A 17,750-nucleotide genomic window follows, 5' to 3' on the forward strand; every position below is an offset into this window, starting at 1 on the left:
AATAATTGAATGAAAATTGAAATTGCAAATAAATATTCACGTTAGCAAATCAAATTTTATGCATGACACGTGCGTAAACGATATATGACTTTAACTCACGAATTAGGGCGACCTCCTAGCTCGGCTTAGGTGTCTCGAAGATCTCGAGCGAGCAGATGATCATCATCGGTCGCTCGGTCCGAGTCCGATCGACGATCCGAACACACCATCGGACTCAGCCACGATGACGATCCCCGCTTTCGATTTTCCGATCGACACCCCGACCATCCGGGAGAAATTTGCGGACGATCTCGACCGTCGATTCACAAACGAAGCCCGATCGCCACGAAGCCGTGCCATCGCGGGGGATACATCCTCCGATCGTCCCTCGCGGAAAAAAACACGCCACCATTTTCTCTCTCCACCGGATCTTCCGTTCCGCCACCACGGCCGCTAGCTCAAAAAAGAAAAGCTCCCGCCGAGTGACCCAAAACAGCTCTGTACTGTCCTGGCCATGCTAACGCCCACGCCTTTCTCTCTCTCTCTCTCTCCTCCTTTCTTCTTCCCCGACTTCTTTTTCTTTCAATACTCGACATTAGGCCCCCGAACTTTTCCTTATTACAATTTGGTCCCTCAACTTCCTTAATTACTTACAATTTCATCCTGCGAATTTAAATTTGACCCCCGAACTTCTTTTTAGCCTATCAATTAAGCCCTTAACTATTTAATTTGGGCCAAATTAGAATTCGAAAATACACAATTACAAAATACCCCCGACTGACATATTATATTTATTTACGAAAATACCAAACTCACAAATTTCCATTAAAACCCCATAAAAATAAAATTATACTTTCAATCCTTATTCCAAAATAAATTTCCAATTTAGTCCTAACACACAATTAAATTAAATAATCAATTTTCTCCAAAATTCTTTTATAAACACATCCTTTACAATTCAACCATAATTTTCCAATATATAATTTTACTTATATAAATATGCATTTGGAAAAATTTGAATAACCAAAATATAATCATTTTAAATTAAACCCAATAATAATGAGGCTAAAATTAACTTAAATAAAAACTCATTATTAAATATATAAAAATTCCGGGTGTTACAAAGGCTTTAATAATCAATGCTACAACCAAGCCACCTTTTTCTTTTACTAATGGAGTACTGAGGTATAAAGGAAGAATTGTTATTGGCGATGACCTAAAATTGAGAATTAGAATCTTACAAGTTGTGCATGATTCATCTGTGGGAGGTCACTCAGGAATTAGAGGCACTTATTCCAGGCTTAAGAGTCATTTCTATTGGCCAAACATGAAGGATGATGCTTACAAATAGGTTATGAAATGTGATATATGCCAAAGATGCAAGGTCGAGAATGTCAGCTCTCCTGGCCTCCTTCATCCCTACCAATTCCAGATGCAGCTTGGAGTTCCATTTCCATGGACTTTATTGAGCACCTTCCTAGATCTGAAGGTAGGAACACTATTTTGGTGGTAGTTGATAGGTTCACAAAGTATGCTCATTTCATTCCATTCACACACCCCTTCATGGTTGAGAAGGTGGCACAACTGTTTTTAAACAATGTGTATAAACTACATGGGTTGCCTAAGGACATTACTTCTGATAGAGATAAGATCTTGACAAGTTTATTCTAAAAAGAATTGTTTAAATTGATAAATGTGAAGCTTAATCTTAGTACTGCCTACCACCCACAAAGTGATAGGCAAACAGAAAGAGTTACATGTGCTTGGAGAATTTCCTTAAGTATATGACCTTCCAGAAGCCTGGTAATTGGTGCAAATGGTTATACCTTGCTGAGTGGTGGTACAATTCAACTTATCATTCAAGTTTTGGCATGTCACCATTTCAAGCATTGTATGGTAGAAGCCTCTCTCAAGTACTTGATATTCCTGCAATTCAAACCTCTGTGGCATCCATGGATGAATTCATTCACCACCAACAGGAGATGAATGCAACCATCAAAGAATTGTTGCAGAAGGCCAGAAATCGATACAAGCAATTTGCTGATAACAAAAGGACAAAAAGAAATTTTAAAGTTGGTGATTTGGTGCTTCTTAAGTTGCAGCCCTATAAACAAACATCTGTGGCTTCTAGGAGATGCCTTAAACTTTCTGCTAAGTTTTATGGACCTTACAGAGTATTACAGAAGATTGGTGAAGTAGCTTACAAGTTGGAGTTACTAGATTCAGTTTTCATTCATCATGTTTTTCATGTATCCTTGCTCAAAGGGTACATTGGAATTAAACTAATGGTGAGTAACCAATTACTAGCAGTGCACCAGAATGGTCAATTCAAGCTTCTTCCTAAAGCTATTCTGCAAAGAAGAGCAATTAAAAGGAAAAATTTACAAATAGAGCAAGTGCTGGTTCAATGGGTTCAAATGCAACCAGAGGATGCTACTTGGGAAGATTTGGAGTTTATACAGAATCAATTTCCTAAATTCTTCCTTGAGGACAAGGAAATTTTGCAATAAAAGGGTAATGTCAGGATACAGGGTGGTATGAAGGGTGAGGTTGAGGAGGTGGATTCTGTTAGGAATGTTGAGAGTCTTGCAGTCCCCATCTCAGGAATTGAATGAGGCAATAATTGAATATTCAATGGTAGTGTCTTTTTTATTTGCAATTCTGTTATTTCGTTCTATTTTCAATCCTTGTTTTCTGTTACAAATTTAGCTGTTGTGACAGCTAGATATTTGTCTTTTGCTCAATTAATCAACTATATGAGGGGAATGTAATGATAATGTAAAGGACAGCAGATTAATACATATATTCTCTCTCTTTTCTCTCAAATTCTCTCTTTCTCTTTCTTCTTCTTTTTCTTCTTAAATCCACTTTTGGTTTATCTTTCCTATTAAAGTCTATATATGAGCTTGGACCTTAACAGATTTTTTCAGTAAAGGGGAGAAGAATCTATGGAAGATGTTGCAATTGACAGGAGCATGGTTCAAGTGGCAGAGAGGAGGTATGACAGGAAAATTAAGACTTGCCGCATTCATGATCTTCTCCGAGACCTTGCAATATCAGAGGCAAAGGAATATAAGTTTTTTGAATCCTTGACCACAATGATACTTCTCGTTCAATCGTCAGAGTTCGCCGAATCGCAGTCCATACCAGTCTTGATAAGTACATGAAAGCAAGGCATCCAAATCCTCATCTTGATAAGTACATGAAAGCAAATCCTCATCTCCGTTCTTTGTTGCGCCTCCCAAGATCTCAAGAATACCTTAGGAAATCCCAGTGGACATACTTTGGTGACTGGCACAAGTTGATTCGGGTGCTTGATCTTGAGGGTGCTGTTATGTCAATATTACCAAAAGAAACTGGACAACTCATTCATCTGCGACACCTGGGATTGAGGCATACTGGATTGCAAAGGTTCTCATTCTCCATTAACAACTTGAAAAACCTACAAACTCTTGATCTAAGGGATACAAGGATTAGCAGATTGCCAAATGACATATGGAAGATGCAAAATCTACGACACCTCTACTTGCACAGGACTGCAATTACTGGACGTCCATTAGATCATGTTTCTGCAGCAAATCTCAGAACATTATCGACTGTATCAATTTACGGTACCAACTGGATTCTTAATTTTCTTGGCAAACTGACTAATTTTAGAAAATTGGGCATTGAGGGATATTCGTTTTACAAGCTGAGGAATTGTCTAGCACCCTAGTCAAATTAAGCAGTCTAGAGACTTTGCAACTGAAAGGAACTGATCCGATTTTAGAACCAATTTTGAGTTTGCTCTTTAAGCAGCCCCACATTTCTAAGTTGCATCTTTCTGGTGCTATGGAGAAGCTTCCTGACCCTGGACACATACAGCCCAATCTTACTAAGCTAACTCTTGAAATATCACAGCTTGCACAAGAACCCTTTCTGACATTGGAGAGACTACCAAGTCTTAAGATGCTCAGGTTGCTGTCAAGTTCCTTCTGTGGAAAGGAAATGGCGTGCACATCAGTTGGATTTCCTAAGCTACATTGCTTAGAAACACAGTAATAGGATAAATTACAGGAGTGGAAGATTTCGGGTGCAATGCCAAGTCTTAGACGTTTGATCATTCATGAATGTGAAGAACTGTGCATGCTTCCTGAAGGATTGCAGTATCTAAGCACTTTTAGAGAAGTGGTCATAGAAGGTATGCCACATGAATTTGAAGCTAGAATTCAACGAGACAATGGAGATGATTGGTACAAAATTCACCATGTACCATCTATTGTCATAAAAATATAGACCAGAAGGCCAAATTGCTCTTTGCCTCGGGGCAAAATTGTTTGCTGCAAATGCATACTACTTATATGTTTCATGTTATCGCATCAAGTAATGATTCTTGTCTTCTGCTCTGGAGAACATAACATAATATCAATTAATGTCCATTTTAATTACCTGCGAGAAATTGCCGAAAAGAGGTCAATCTGGATCTGCAACTTGCACACAAATTGCATTACTGTAACTTGAACAACCAAGTTACGTTGTTTATGTGAATGTGAGACATTCAATTGGAAGAACCAGTATCAGATGACTGCTGGGGAAAACATTTTGCATACTTGGGTTAAAGCAGAATTAACTCCTGTTGAGCAGAGACTGCAAGCTCTAGCTCTAGCTCATAATTAATGCACATCTCCATATGATATATGTTCAAAAGAAACCTATTAAATTGTCAAAGAAAGGGCTTCCTTTGTTGGAAACTAGAACTCAAACGTAACCCAAAAGGATTCTTTACCTGGGGTGGGACCAAAATAATAAACAATAATAATAATACCACGTGAGAGCAACCTAACCTAACAGCAGCTGCTTTGGAATTGGACTAATGCAACAGCCTGTCCTCCAGGGCCAACGGTAATCACAGGACCACTAATTCATCTTTCCCATTTTGCCATTAGTCCTCTCACAGCCTGTAAACCAATTTATCCCATTCCACACATTCCACAACTACCAGCAGCCAACTTTAATCTTGTCCTGGCTCACGTATGCCTTACTTACCACTATAGCTACGGTACTTTTAACACAAATCAGAAACTGTCGGTTGACAAGGATAACTAATACTGAATAGCTAGGAATCACTGCACATCAGAAGGGTTTCTATTTATGCATTATTGTTCTTATACTTCCCTTTCTGATATCATATCAAATTATGAAAACCACTATTATATTAAAAAAAAAAAAAAATTAAAACTGTTGTCTTGTATATAACACTCTTGAAGACTAAGAACAAAGAAATATCAGATGTCATTCCATCCATTATACAAAATAACACTTCAAAGCAAGTTCCAGAAATGGACCACCTAAGAGGGAAGGGGGCAGTTACGCACAGTACTTCAAAAAATAAAGAAACATATCAAAATTCTAAATTCATCTAATTCTTGCTAGTGCATACAACAATAACAATGAAACCCAAGTATAACACCAATTGCTGCCAACACTATAAATTTGTTCAATTTGCAAATTACTGCATCTAGAATTTCTCATTCAAGAAAAGAAAAGAACGACATCAACTGATATTGGTTTAAATCATTACTAAAGCACGAAGATGCCAAATAGGGATGTAGTCTCCAAACTATCAAGCTAAGACAAGAATATAGACAGGACGTTGACCGACTAATATTACAGCAAAAAATAAGGTAAATGTAGGAATCATTTACAAATACAACTGCCAATTTGCAGACATGTAACCAAGGGTACCAAAATTAACTACCACGCCAGAAAGAGAAAAAAGATTGTATACAGAAAGAATTAATCTTAGAAGCTTCTATCTAGATAACAAAAGAACCTACAGAGAGTGATGCAGACCTGTAAAAATGTTTGGCCACACGGGATAAGCGGTGCTCTGATGATTGGATATAATGAGAGGGTCCTTTTAGGGGTTAATGTTGCACTCACGCAAATACACATGATCATAATCTACATATTTCGCCCAATAGTTGCGGTACTTGGATATGCCTATCTCAAGCCATGGTTTCAAGTTACCATTATAGTGTATGACAGCTGCTCGTTCAATTTCTCTTTGGTTGACATTGGGGTTATACCCAAGGCCTAGTACATGCCAAGAGCGATCAATGGAATAAGTCTGTTTCCAAAAAGTGATGAGGCCAGGTGGTAAGGTCCCCAACTTCCACAGCAATCTGTCATGATTCTGAGCATAAAGAAGCTTAATTCAGAATCGAAACTGGACACAAGATAAAGCATTGAAAGCAAGAATTTCCTAGTTGCAACAGTAATGAGGTTATATGTCCGCATGAATCACTTTAAGAAGGAAAATTACAAATAAATACACGCTGATGTCCTGATCTGAACTAAGCTCCCCATTAAGTTTTAATTGATAGTTAATTTAGAATATCCTAAACTATTTGGATTGACCTTTACCCAAAAGAAAGACATCTTCAAGTATGATGCTTACCAGCTTCTGCCATGTATGATATACACCAGTGATGTTTTGCCTCTTCCATTGATCCAGATCAAAGACATTCATTCCGTATGCCCATCCACAAGCATGAGGATCAAAATTCTTTGAGATAAGAGGATTTGAAAAGTTGAGATATCGATCAAAACGATGAAATCTTTCTCCACAAGTCTCAACAGCACCATTAACATTGCCCTTCAAGTCAAGGGACCAAAGGCCTGTAAGATCCTTTTGTACCACTATATCATCATCTAAGAACAACACTTTGTTGAGCATTGGAAAGATCTCAGGCAGGTAAAAGCGTAGATGGTTCAAGATGGATAAGTACTTTGGGTTCCGATACTTCAAATTAGAATCAGAATTTGCACGATGTGTCCTAAAATAATAATCTATCATTGATTGAGAACCCAACTGCTTGAGAACAGGACTGTAACTTGAATTCAACCAGGTAAGCTCTTCGATATTCTGAACCTGAATAGTAGCTTGGCCTGGTGGATTCACTAGAAACCACATTCTCATTGCAGCATAATTGAGCCTATCAGTAACAATGTGGAAAACATGTTTCGAAGGATCCTACAAAAAATCAAAGTCAATACATAAGGCAAAGCCTTTGGCAACAAAATGGTGCATAAAGAAATCTTTAAAAGGGAATGTCATCTACCTTAGCATGGGTAATGGTGGAGTTCACAACAACTGCTGCTGCCAGAACATTGTCTGAGAATAATGCATAGTGGTACAGCTGAGGGTCTTCTAGTTTCTCTTGATTTGGAAATTGCTGCTGAGAAGAATTCAAGCTGTAGTACTCATTGGTCAAGCGTAATGGAAAACAATGCAGACCCTTAGGAAGTGTTTTTGCTGTTAATTGTGTCAAAAACATGGTTTGCTTCTTATGCACTCGGAGCTGCTCTTCACTTGAGTGGAGCATAGCTCGAAGCTTCTTTACCACCGAGGCACAGTCATCCTGCACCTGCTTTCCTTTTGCCAATGATTGGTCCATTGCCTTCAATTTATCATTGGCACTGCATTAATGAATGTCACAATCATATGTCAAAGAAATGCAAGATTGAAAGTCAAACAAGACACAACAATGAAGAAATTGCATACACAATCATAAAATCTGAAAGAATATAAGATAGCATTAAGAGCCAAAGCAGATATCATAACCACCAACAAGGTTGAAATGAGTAAATAGAAAATTACTTCTTTGGCAGATCAGAATCTTTAGTTGCATCTCCAAGCACACGTTGAACTTCCTTTATCCGCAACCGAAGCTCCCTTGTAAAATGGGGATTGTTTTTCGTGGATGGAAGAGACAAGTATACCTTTGCCCTAATAAGTTGGTCTCTGAGTTGCCGCACCCGAGCATCTGGCACAGGTGTTTGAGCTGTCTGTTTATCAGTTCTAGACTTGGGGGGTCCTTTCTCAGTGACCTTTTCAGAAGTTAGAGAAGACTGCTGCACAACCTAGTAAAAAGAAGAAAAAAAATTAAGATCATCAATAGATTTAAAAATATCTTTTAAGTTTAGAGTAACAAAGAACATCAATTCCATTAATTGGAAACGAATAAGATCATCAAAAGGTATCCAAATTATCAGAAAGAGACACAACACCACTTTAAAATCAATATTTATTTTAGCCAACCTCCACTGAGTGGTTCGATCCAAAATTTTAAGATGGCAAGCAAAAGCGAAAAGAATTGACCTTTCTAATGGAAATATTCAAACAAAAGCTTATATTGTAAGGAATGTGACCCAATAGAGGAATACTGTAAGATAATATAATGAAGATAGAAAGGGTCACATCTGATAATGGATAGAACTACGACTATGACTATTTCTAACAGAAGAGATAACTGGTGGGTAGAGTAGACTATGGCTGAAAATAAAATAGAGAATATCTTTAGCAAACATCAAAATCAGTGTGTGGGTACGTCATAAAACCAATTAGAGTTGAAGCAAAAACATTTCAAACATGGAAAAGGTAAAAAAATAAAAAAGCTGGACTTGTTTAAAAATAAGATTGCAGAAAGTACCGCATTTTGAGATCCTCCATCGGATGGGTTCTGTTTGGAATTCTTATTATTGGCATCAGTCGTCCGACTTGCTTGTTGATTAGTAACCTGTCTGATGATAGTATCGGTTTGAGATTGATGCTGGTCGTTGGTGGCGGATAATACTCTAGTAGATTTATGCTCTCTTGTATCTGGCGGTTGGACATATTACAAAAATATATATATTAAATCACTGAAAGTTGGGCAAAAAGTGTCTCAGAAAGAACCAGTTCTTGTTTTAACAAACAATAATAAGAAGGAAAGATAGAAAATTGAGACCTTGCGGTAATGGAGAACTATGGAATTGAATGGTGGAGGTGTGTGGAGGTGAAATGGTAGAGTTGTCAGTATATACAATTCCAATGGGTTCTTTAAGAAGAGAAGTGGATTCCTGCAGCGAAAATCAAATCAAGTAAGAAGAGAGTGAGATCTAAAGAATTAATAATAACAAAGATCAATTTCATATGAAAAAAGGGGGGGAAATAAATATAAAGAAAAAAAAGACCTGGGGTAACACATTTAGATGATCCCTGGAATCACCGGAAAGAGTCTGAAAAGAAAGTCGGTTTTTATTTTTTTTTTGTCGCAATTGAAAAAATAAATGAAAAAAAAAAAAGAAGAAAGGACTTACGAGAGAAGCAACATCTTCGAGGAATTCGGTCGTGGCTGCAGATTTGTATTGCAAGAGAAAAAATTTAAGAACAAAAAACAAAAAGGGATTAGCAGAGATAAAAAGAAAAAAATGGGAATGGAAAAGCAAAAGGAAGGAAGGGAAGAAAGAAAGTACAGGAAGAAGAGTTGAAGGTAGAGAATCTATTATCAGTGTAGAGAATAATAGGGGCAATTACGGTGACCAAAAGCATCCCCACCACCAAATTCCGGAGCTTCATTTTCATGGTTTTGTCGTTTGAAAATAGATTTTGAATCTTACACACAGATGAATCACCGATGAAAAGCAGCACCTTTCATTCAACGAAGACTTTCTTCTTTCTTTTGATGGGAAATGCTTAGGCAGCAGCAGCCATTATCCAAAAAGTAAACCATTTGTATAGAAGAGAAAGGAAATCAGAAGAAAGCAAGAAGCAGAGGCAACAGGCAACCGGAAGCAGACCCCAAAGAAAGAAAGAAAGAGAGAGAGGAGTGCGCGGCGATGATGAATGAGTGACAGATAAGTGTTGTGTGATTCTCTTTTTGCTATTTTTTGTTATAATGAATGAAATTTAAGAGTTTTAATTTATTTTCTTTGGATTTGTATTTCAAAGTAAGTAATGCTTTTTCTAGCCAAAAAAGATGATTTACTTTTACTCTACAGCAGATTAACAAATATAAATCTATATATGAACAATATAATTGCAATTGATTTCAGACTGTGTAAATACCTTTCTGCCCCTCCGCCTCTCCCAGCTATAGCAACAAAACAACCCCGTAACACTATGGGCACCGAAGTCTTTACACACCTGGCAAACCCATCAAGAGCCCTAATGTAAAGACTCCAAATTAGATCACATGATGCACCTTTTTTATTGTTTAGCTGTATAGTTTAATTATATTTTAATCAACTAATATGTTAAAATGCTTCAAGTAAAAAATTACCATAAATTAACATATAATATATATTTATATAATATGGTTTTAAAAAAATACAGTATAATTCTCTATAAATATTCTTTTTATTGATTATTTGATTGTATTATATGTTGTTTGAATTATTTCTATTTGTCATCTTACATATAATTTTTATGTATATTATAATTTGTGATTCTTTTTTTCGTTACTAATTAATTATTAATTTTTTTAAAAAAATACAGTTTGGTTCAGCCATTTGTTTCAGCCTGACATGTGAGTAATTTTATTAAGTAAATAAAATATTAATTATCGTGATTAGGGGCTTCTCTTGTCCAATGAAAAAGTGATCATGAAATTGTCACTCCAAATTTAGTTCGGTACTAGATTTATATCTCGACTTAGGTTTAAATTCGATCTTAATTTTAATTCGACCAGGATTAAAAAGGCAATAGTTCAATCGAACCTATATTTTTAAAATATTTATAAATATATAAAAATTATTTTTTATGTATAAATTATAACTATATTAAAATACCCTAAATTTAATAAATTTTATTAATATAATAATAAAATTAATATATTTAATATAGCATAATTTAAGGATATGTTTTGTTTTTGAATTTAAAATAATTTTTCTAAAAAATATTAAAATGTTATAATTGATAAATTTGTACAATCACATAAATAATAAAATAAATTTTATTATTATTTAAATTTAATTTTTATAAATAGAAATTCAATATAATAAATATTTTTTTATAGATTATTTAACATATATTAATTATTTTGTTAATGAAAAATTAAATTACGTAAAAGATTAAATATATAAAAACAAGTTTGCAATAAAACATCAATAATATTAGTTTGGTTTATTGATTAAGTCATTTTTATTACAGTTTGAAGATTAAAGGTTTGAATTATAGCTTGTCTTTTATTAGAGTTGACTCATTTAATCCGTGTGATCTGTGTGACCACATCACCAGTTGATCTATTTAGATTGTCAATTTTAAGATGGATTGATATAAAAATAGATTTTAGGTGCTGGTTGAACCTAAACATACTCTAGTTCATGGTTCAACCGATTAAACTGGATTGTATTTGAAAACTATAGTTTCAAGTTCTTTATGATACTTTAGTATTTTAAAAATTATACTGTCAATAATTTTATTTAAATTTATTAATACAATTAATAATTTGTCATTAAAAACTCAATTGTTGCAGAATTGATTTTATTAGATAGATAGGAAAGAGTAGGGTGATCTAGTTTTTCTTTTTGACATTATTTTCCTTTGTTATTTTGCCTTCATTATTGCCTTATTTTGTAATACCATCACTAATAGAATTGTAATAACACATTGTTGCATGACAATGGCATTGGTAGTTTCCAAAGGTAATTTGAAATAATAATAATAATGTAGCTTTGGAATTATTATTATTACATGGAATTAATTAATGTCACACTCATAGTCATATCTACAAAGATCTTACCAAATTCTATATTCGTACAATTATTTTATGCATTGGATTTTTAGCTCAAAGCATTCACTATTGGCCCCATTGTAGAAAGTGGTGGGTACCCCTTTCTCATTTTGATTTATTTGAAAAGCCATAAGTGTCGGCACAAGCAGAAGGCCCATTTTTCATTATGTTATTCTGTCTTCTTTAATCTCCATTAGTATTGTGGATGAACTCCCTCACAAGTTTGGGGAGCTATTTAAGCACAATTCTATCAAATGAGGCTATGTAATAGAGAGCTGTTACAAGGTTAGAATTAGAGAAATTAATTTAGAAGCTACAACTGGGAGAAAAAGGGCGCCATTAAACTGGGAGAAGCTCCAAAGTAAAGGCAGAAAATGCTCAAGAGACACTGTAGTTTTACCTAATACTCATTCTTGAGTCAAAGTCATTAATTTATGCCGCAGAAGAATACTATAAATAAAATGAACTGACTGCCAATATGTTATTCTTTATTGTTTCATTTTAATATTCAAGTAAAGTGAGACCACTGACAACATCTAAAGAAAAGAAATTGATTATTACTATTTACTAGTCTATCAGAAATTGGATGCAAAAGGAAAGGCGACTAGCTAGTTTTACATATTATTCGATGCATATGCATACAAACAATCCAAGGGAATAAATTTTACACAACAATTGTATTGAGCAGCAAAGAAAATGGTCAAGTGAAGACATCCTAATTGTTTTTGTGGTCACCAATTTAGACAAATGCTAGAGAGACATGCAGTAAGAGTATGAGAAAGAAGAAAAATAATAAAGAGATGGAACAAATGATTTTTGGTAGCTGCCTAAAGTGTACAAGGTCGATTTTGCTGCTCACTTTTGTGCAAGGAGCCCCAGGTGCACTCCACACCCTGATCCATTTCCAAGGACCATACGCATTCCTCAAACTTTTCCAAAGGAATATGTAGGGATTCCATGCACGTTTCAGACAAGCATTGGCCAGAAAACTCAGGCGATGCAGCAGCTGCTGTTGTGCAAGCACTAGTGTCGTGGAGATCACACAAGGAAAACGAGTCCTCAAAATACCATTCTTCTGATTTAGAGATCATACTTTCGTTAAGCCAGGGAAACTCAAACACTCCTAATCCCAAATAATTGTCTGATGAGGATTCATACGCCTCCTGCTCCTGCTGCTGCTGCTGTTTGTTTATATCAATATTATGATGTTGCTTTTTAGCCGAGTCCTTAGCCTCTTGATCTCCCTCTCTTCTTCTCTTGCTGTTGTTGTTCTCCCTTTCCATATCTCTATTTCTTTCTGGCAAAAGAAAGGGGCACAAATCAAAAATCCAAAACAATATTCAGAAAAAAGAAAAGATGAGAAGGTGCTAAGAGTATGAAACGTTCATTCTCAGCTCGAGAAACAAAAATACAAAGAAAACGAAATGAGGTTGGTTACCTTATTGTTGTTGGAGGAATTTGATTGTAAATGGCAAAATGGGAATGATGGATGGATTTCAAGAATGATGATGATTAAGCTTTGCTCACACGCTACGCAATTTTAAGCTGAACCGTTTCAACCACACACACACACTCTTTTGTCACGCCATTTATACCCTGCTCTTCTCTTTCTTTTCAGCACCACCAACAAAATCAACCAAAATGTAAGGGGCTGGTTGTTTCCTCATTTTCCGTTCCTTCTACTTCTCTTCCCTTTGATTTACTAACCCTATTTTTAGTGCTAATACCAGGCAGGCATCTTGCATTTTTCACGTTCTCCATCCAATCTCTCTTTTTCTGGCTTCGCTCTTCATTTTTCTCCGCGTTAAGGTGTGAGCAGATTTTAAGAGTCAAGACTATTGGGTCTCCACATATAATATAACCTACACTCACCGTCCTTCTTCTTTCTTTGTCCTTTTGCTTCCAATCTTCTTACATTTTCTTCATGTTGGCTGCTAACTGCATCATTCTGTTCATGTCGTTGAATTGCAACTGCTACATGTATGCACACTCATTGAATCAAAAAAATATTACGGCTGCCCTGTTGATTGATGATCGTTTAGAGAAAATGACTGACATGCGCCCTGAGGTTTCATGCCCATATCAAATTTCTCAGGTTCTGCCCTATTTGAGTACCACCTTATCTCTGCAGTTTGTCTTGTCGTGCCTTGTGGTAAGATTAGAAGGAATGTAAATTGTCAAAAATGATTTCTCCTCAAATTACTTCCTCAGGCACCCTTTCCTAAAGTTTCTATTCTCATTCAGCCCAAGCTTCTTCCTTTAACAAGGAAGATAAAATTTTCAACCTAAAACAGAAGCCAACGTTCAAGTCTTGACAGGTCAGATCACAAATTGGCAGCTTAGATTCCCCCCCTTCAAAGTTTACTGGTTTAATAAACCTCAAACAGTAGCCCTACCAGTAGTCACCACAAGAACACAAGCCATCATGAAAATGATGGAACCTATTCGTATCTCTGACAATAATTTCCCTGTCTTCCAGCTTTGACACAAACTTGAATGCTGAATGGCAATCACCGCAAACTCTGATATTCTTCTTGATGCGGATAGTGGATCCAGGGGGAGTTTTGAGAAGTGCAAATGCTAAAGCAAGCTTCTCACTATGATACTGCAACTTTTCCTCTCTTTCCTGCTGGTCCACAAACAAGAGCACGTGGCTGGTGTCGGGGACGTATCCGATCTCCTTGATCTTCTCACTAATTTTCTCCCACATCTTACGAATTTCTTCTCTCAGGGGGTGGGCATCATCATCTGCCACAAACATGTGTACTGCATTTTTGAGCTCCAACCAACTACAAGCAGGTTCCTTCTTTAGTTTGCTCTCTCTCATCATCTTCCTAGCTTTTGCAGCATCATTCCATCTACCAGCAGAGGCATAGATATTGTAAAGCAACATGTGAGTCCCTGAATCATGAGAATCAAGCTCAAACATACATTTGGCAGCATAAGCACCTAATTCCATATTCTTATGCATCCTACACGCACCAAGTAATGCTCCCCATAGAGCAGCAGTGGGGGCAATCGGCATTTCTCTTATAAATTTCTCAGCCTGATCAAATTGGCCAGCTCGACCAAGAAGATCAACAACTGTAACATAATGTGAAATTTGCGGCTCCACCTTGTACTTCCTCATTAGGTTGAAATAATGGAGTCCTTCAGCCAAAAGCCCTGCATGGCTGCAAGCAGTAAGCACACAGAGGAAGGTTATATCATTAGGTGCAACTCCAATTATCAGCATCTGTCTAAATATTAGCAAAGCTATATTCCCAAGTCCATGTTGTGCATATCCAGCGAGCATAGAATTCCAAGAAACGACATCTCTTTTTACCAACCCATCAAAAACTTTCCTAGCATCCTCAATGCTACCTGACTTCGCATACATCCCGAGCAAAGTATTTCCAACAAAATCAACCAGCTTCGCACCTGACTTTATGAGAAGAGCGTGAACCCATTTCCCTTGCTCCAGAGAACCAATGCTGGCACAGGCACTAAGAACTATAGAATAGGTGAATTGAGTAGGCTGAATATTTTCCCTCAGCATTTTAGAGAAGAAAGAAAAAGCGAGCTCTTGGTCACCCTTCCTAGCACAGCCTGCAATTAAAGCATTCCAAGACACCTCATTCCTGCTAGGCAGACCATCAAAAATAAATAGGGCTTCTTCTAAGTGACCACTCCTAGCGTACATGTCCAAAAGAGCACTACCCACGTAAACATTACAACTGTAACCGTACTTGATACAAAATGCATGAAGCAGCCTACCATTTGAATCACTAGGGCTGACCCCAGACGCCTTTAATAAGGAGGACAAGGTGAAGTGGTTAGGTCGAAAGCCAAGGGTTAACATCTGAGGGAACAAAAGAAGGGCATCTTTAGGGCGATCATGTTGAGAATAGCCAGTAATCAAGGCAGTCCAAGTAACGACATCTTTAACAGGCATTTGGTCAAATACCTTACGAGCTTCACCCAAATTTCCACACTTGGCATACATGTTGAGAATGGTATTTTGTATAACGAGGTCGTGTTTAAAGCGGGAATTGAGGAGGTGGGCATGGACGAGTTGGCCTTCTTTGAGTTTGTTGAAAAGGGTACATTTTTTAAACAAGATATGATAGAGAGTTCTATCGGGTTCCAAAGAAGCACGATCGATGAGGTCCAGAACATGAAGGCCTGTTCCTGATTGGTCGAGGCTGTGGCGGAGAAGGTCCTTTTCTTCAATTATCAGTGAAGAAGAAGAGAGAGCGTCTGATTCCTCTAACTGGCTCCCATTTGATGTGGTAAACTGCGAAGCCCAAACCGGTAAACATCGGATAAAACTCCATCCTTGTTTTGGGAGTAAAAGAATGTTAGCGTTCATGATCATTGATTAATTTAGATTTTTGTTTCAAAAGTGGATCATCGTGTAGTGGTGGCGTATGAGCACATGTCAAGGAAAGGAGTTGGCTTTTTCTATTTGAGCCGCGACAAGCTGTAGTAGAGGACGTGCACAAACAAACTGCCTTTCAAATTCTTGTTACCCAATCACAATCCCTGTCTTTTTTCCATCATCTTCTCATCTGTAGGCTGCTGCTCTGCGTCCCAAACTGCGAAAAGGCAGGCGCCCAATACCTTTCCTTTCCACTTACCTCTTTCTTTATAACTGTTAACTTCAACGATCCATTTCCAGACTCAAAGAGCAAACAATGTCACGTTCCCATTTAATTTAATATTTGAAAAAGTGTTAGTTAGAAAATATTTCTTTATTATTTGTTTTGCTGTCATTATTTTCTTTTCTAGTTAAATAAGCCAATTGTATTTCTTCTAATTTTTTGTTTGACATTTGTAATATGGCTATATAAGCCATGGCGAGATAGTAAAGAAAAATAAGTCTTATTTTTTCAAAATCCAATTCTTAAAGGAGGCTGGTTCCCTCGAAGAAACCATTTCTTGATCTTTTTCTTATACTATCAGTTCAAAATAGGCAAAGGAAAAGAATTAGTTACTCAGTCCATATCAAAGTGGTATCAGAACCTAGCTATAAACCAGCGAGTTAAGGTAATAGAGAAAGCAATTGAGTCCCTTTCTCTCTTTCAAAAAGAGATGGTGACTAACGTAACTGAAAAGTTGAATCAAATAGCAACTCGAATGGATCAATTGCAAGCACCACACCAAGCAGAAGCTGGAAAAATTCTTTCTCCCATAATAAAGCCCTTAGTGGAGGTAATAATGGATCACAGTGAGGCACCACTATTAGTAATTTTGCTCCCAAAACAGTGAAACTAGAATTTCCACGATTTGATGGAGAAAGGGATCTTACTAGCTGGCTTTGTAAAGCATAACAATTCTTTGAGATCCATGATATTCCAATAGCTGAAAGAGTTCAATTAGCATCTTACCATCTTGAAGGTGATGCCCAATTGTGGTATCAGTTAAAAAAACAAGAGATGACGATCATTTCTTGGGAAGACTTCAAAGATGGACTATATGTTAGGTTTGGTCCTAACCAATTTTTTGATTTTTTTGGAGAACTCACCAAATTACAGCAAAAAGGAGATGTGCAAGAATATCAAGCTAAGTTTGAGAAGCTTCTTACCCAAGCTGGTCCACTCCCGCAAGCGCAACAAGTGAACTATTTCATTAGCGGATTACGAGATCCAATTCGTACAAATATACAAGCCAATTGGCTAACCACTTTAACAACGGCCATTGGTCTTACTCGTTTGTTTGAAGCAAAAGATAACTCCCACAAGAAACCTGTTCATACTAACCATAAGGTAGAGAGTTCAACACGCACTTCTAACATACCAATATCTACGCAAATAAAAAGGCTATCAATGGAGGAGCTGAATGACAGGAGAAGGAAAGGCCTATGTTTTCAATGCAATGAGAAATTTGGGCCTGGGCATCGCTGTAAGAAACTTTTCATCATTCAAGCTTGTTTAGGAGATAGTGATGATGATGTAGAGATGGAAGTTGATGGAGGAAGTGAAGCTGTTTCTAGTAATACACCAGAAATTTCTTTACATGCCATGGCAGGGACATTAGCACCTGATACAATGCGGGTCAATGGCAGCATTAAACAAAGAGAGGTTTCAGTTTTAGTTGACTCGGGGAGTACCCATAATTTTATTAACACAAATGTGGCCAAATCTATGGGTCTTCAACCTATCTCTGCGGGTCAATTTTCGGTGATGATGGCTTCAGGTGAAAGGGTCATTAGCCTAGGTAAATGTGATCATGTCAAATTCAAGTTGCAAGGAA

The 17,750-nt window shown here is 36.8% G+C and overlaps 3 protein-coding genes across 4 annotated transcripts; all 3 read right to left on the reverse strand.

The window, feature by feature from the left end:
* Positions 1 to 5,600: 5,600 nt before the first annotated feature.
* LOC8288176 (probable galacturonosyltransferase 4) lies at positions 5,601 to 9,662 on the reverse strand. Of its 2 annotated transcripts, XM_002525183.4 has the most exons (9): positions 9,259 to 9,661; positions 9,103 to 9,137; positions 8,977 to 9,021; positions 8,751 to 8,862; positions 8,454 to 8,623; positions 7,622 to 7,884; positions 7,083 to 7,440; positions 6,419 to 6,994; positions 5,601 to 6,154 (listed from the first exon to the last, which is right to left on the reverse strand). In XM_002525183.4, exons 1-9 carry the CDS (start codon positions 9,365 to 9,367, stop codon positions 5,879 to 5,881), a joined length of 1,944 nt encoding a protein of 647 aa, XP_002525229.1. In that variant the 5' UTR covers positions 9,368 to 9,661; the 3' UTR covers positions 5,601 to 5,878. The 2 variants fall into 2 exon arrangements, with proteins under 2 accessions (XP_002525229.1, XP_015578504.1); XM_015723018.3 differs by lacking the exon at positions 8,977 to 9,021 and having other exon boundaries at positions 9,259 to 9,662.
* Positions 9,663 to 12,103: 2,441 nt separating this feature from the next.
* LOC8283869 lies at positions 12,104 to 12,948 on the reverse strand. Its single transcript, XM_002525182.3, has one exon. The coding sequence runs from the start codon at positions 12,797 to 12,799 to the stop codon at positions 12,344 to 12,346; it is 456 nt and encodes a 151-aa protein (XP_002525228.1). The 5' UTR covers positions 12,800 to 12,948; the 3' UTR covers positions 12,104 to 12,343.
* Positions 12,949 to 12,954: 6 nt separating this feature from the next.
* Positions 12,955 to 16,400, reverse strand: LOC8283868 (pentatricopeptide repeat-containing protein At3g24000, mitochondrial). Its single transcript, XM_015722966.2, has one exon. The coding sequence runs from the start codon at positions 15,871 to 15,873 to the stop codon at positions 13,909 to 13,911; it is 1,965 nt and encodes a 654-aa protein (XP_015578452.1). The 5' UTR covers positions 15,874 to 16,400; the 3' UTR covers positions 12,955 to 13,908.
* Positions 16,401 to 17,750: the final 1,350 nt, after the last annotated feature.

Source organism: Ricinus communis, chromosome 10 (assembly GCF_019578655.1).
Source record: "Ricinus communis isolate WT05 ecotype wild-type chromosome 10, ASM1957865v1, whole genome shotgun sequence".
Taxonomy (NCBI): domain Eukaryota; kingdom Viridiplantae; phylum Streptophyta; class Magnoliopsida; order Malpighiales; family Euphorbiaceae; genus Ricinus; species Ricinus communis.

Excerpts from the sequence above, each read along its gene's own strand:
- LOC8288176 (XM_002525183.4), bottom strand. The coding sequence starts at position 9,367 with ATGAAAATGAAGCTCCGGAATTTGGTGGTGGGGATGCTTTTGGTCACC. Across the intron at positions 9,138-9,258 it reads TACCTTCAACTCTTCTTCCT|CCACGACCGAATTCCTCGAA; the intron begins GTACTTTCTTTC and ends ACAAATCTGCAG. Across the intron at positions 6,155-6,418 it reads ATCATACATGGCAGAAGCTG|AATCATGACAGATTGCTGTG; the intron begins GTAAGCATCATA and ends CTTTATGCTCAG.
- LOC8283869 (XM_002525182.3), bottom strand. The coding sequence starts at position 12,799 with ATGGAAAGGGAGAACAACAACAGCAAGAGAAGAAGAGAGGGAGATCAA.
- LOC8283868 (XM_015722966.2), bottom strand. The coding sequence starts at position 15,873 with ATGATCATGAACGCTAACATTCTTTTACTCCCAAAACAAGGATGGAGT.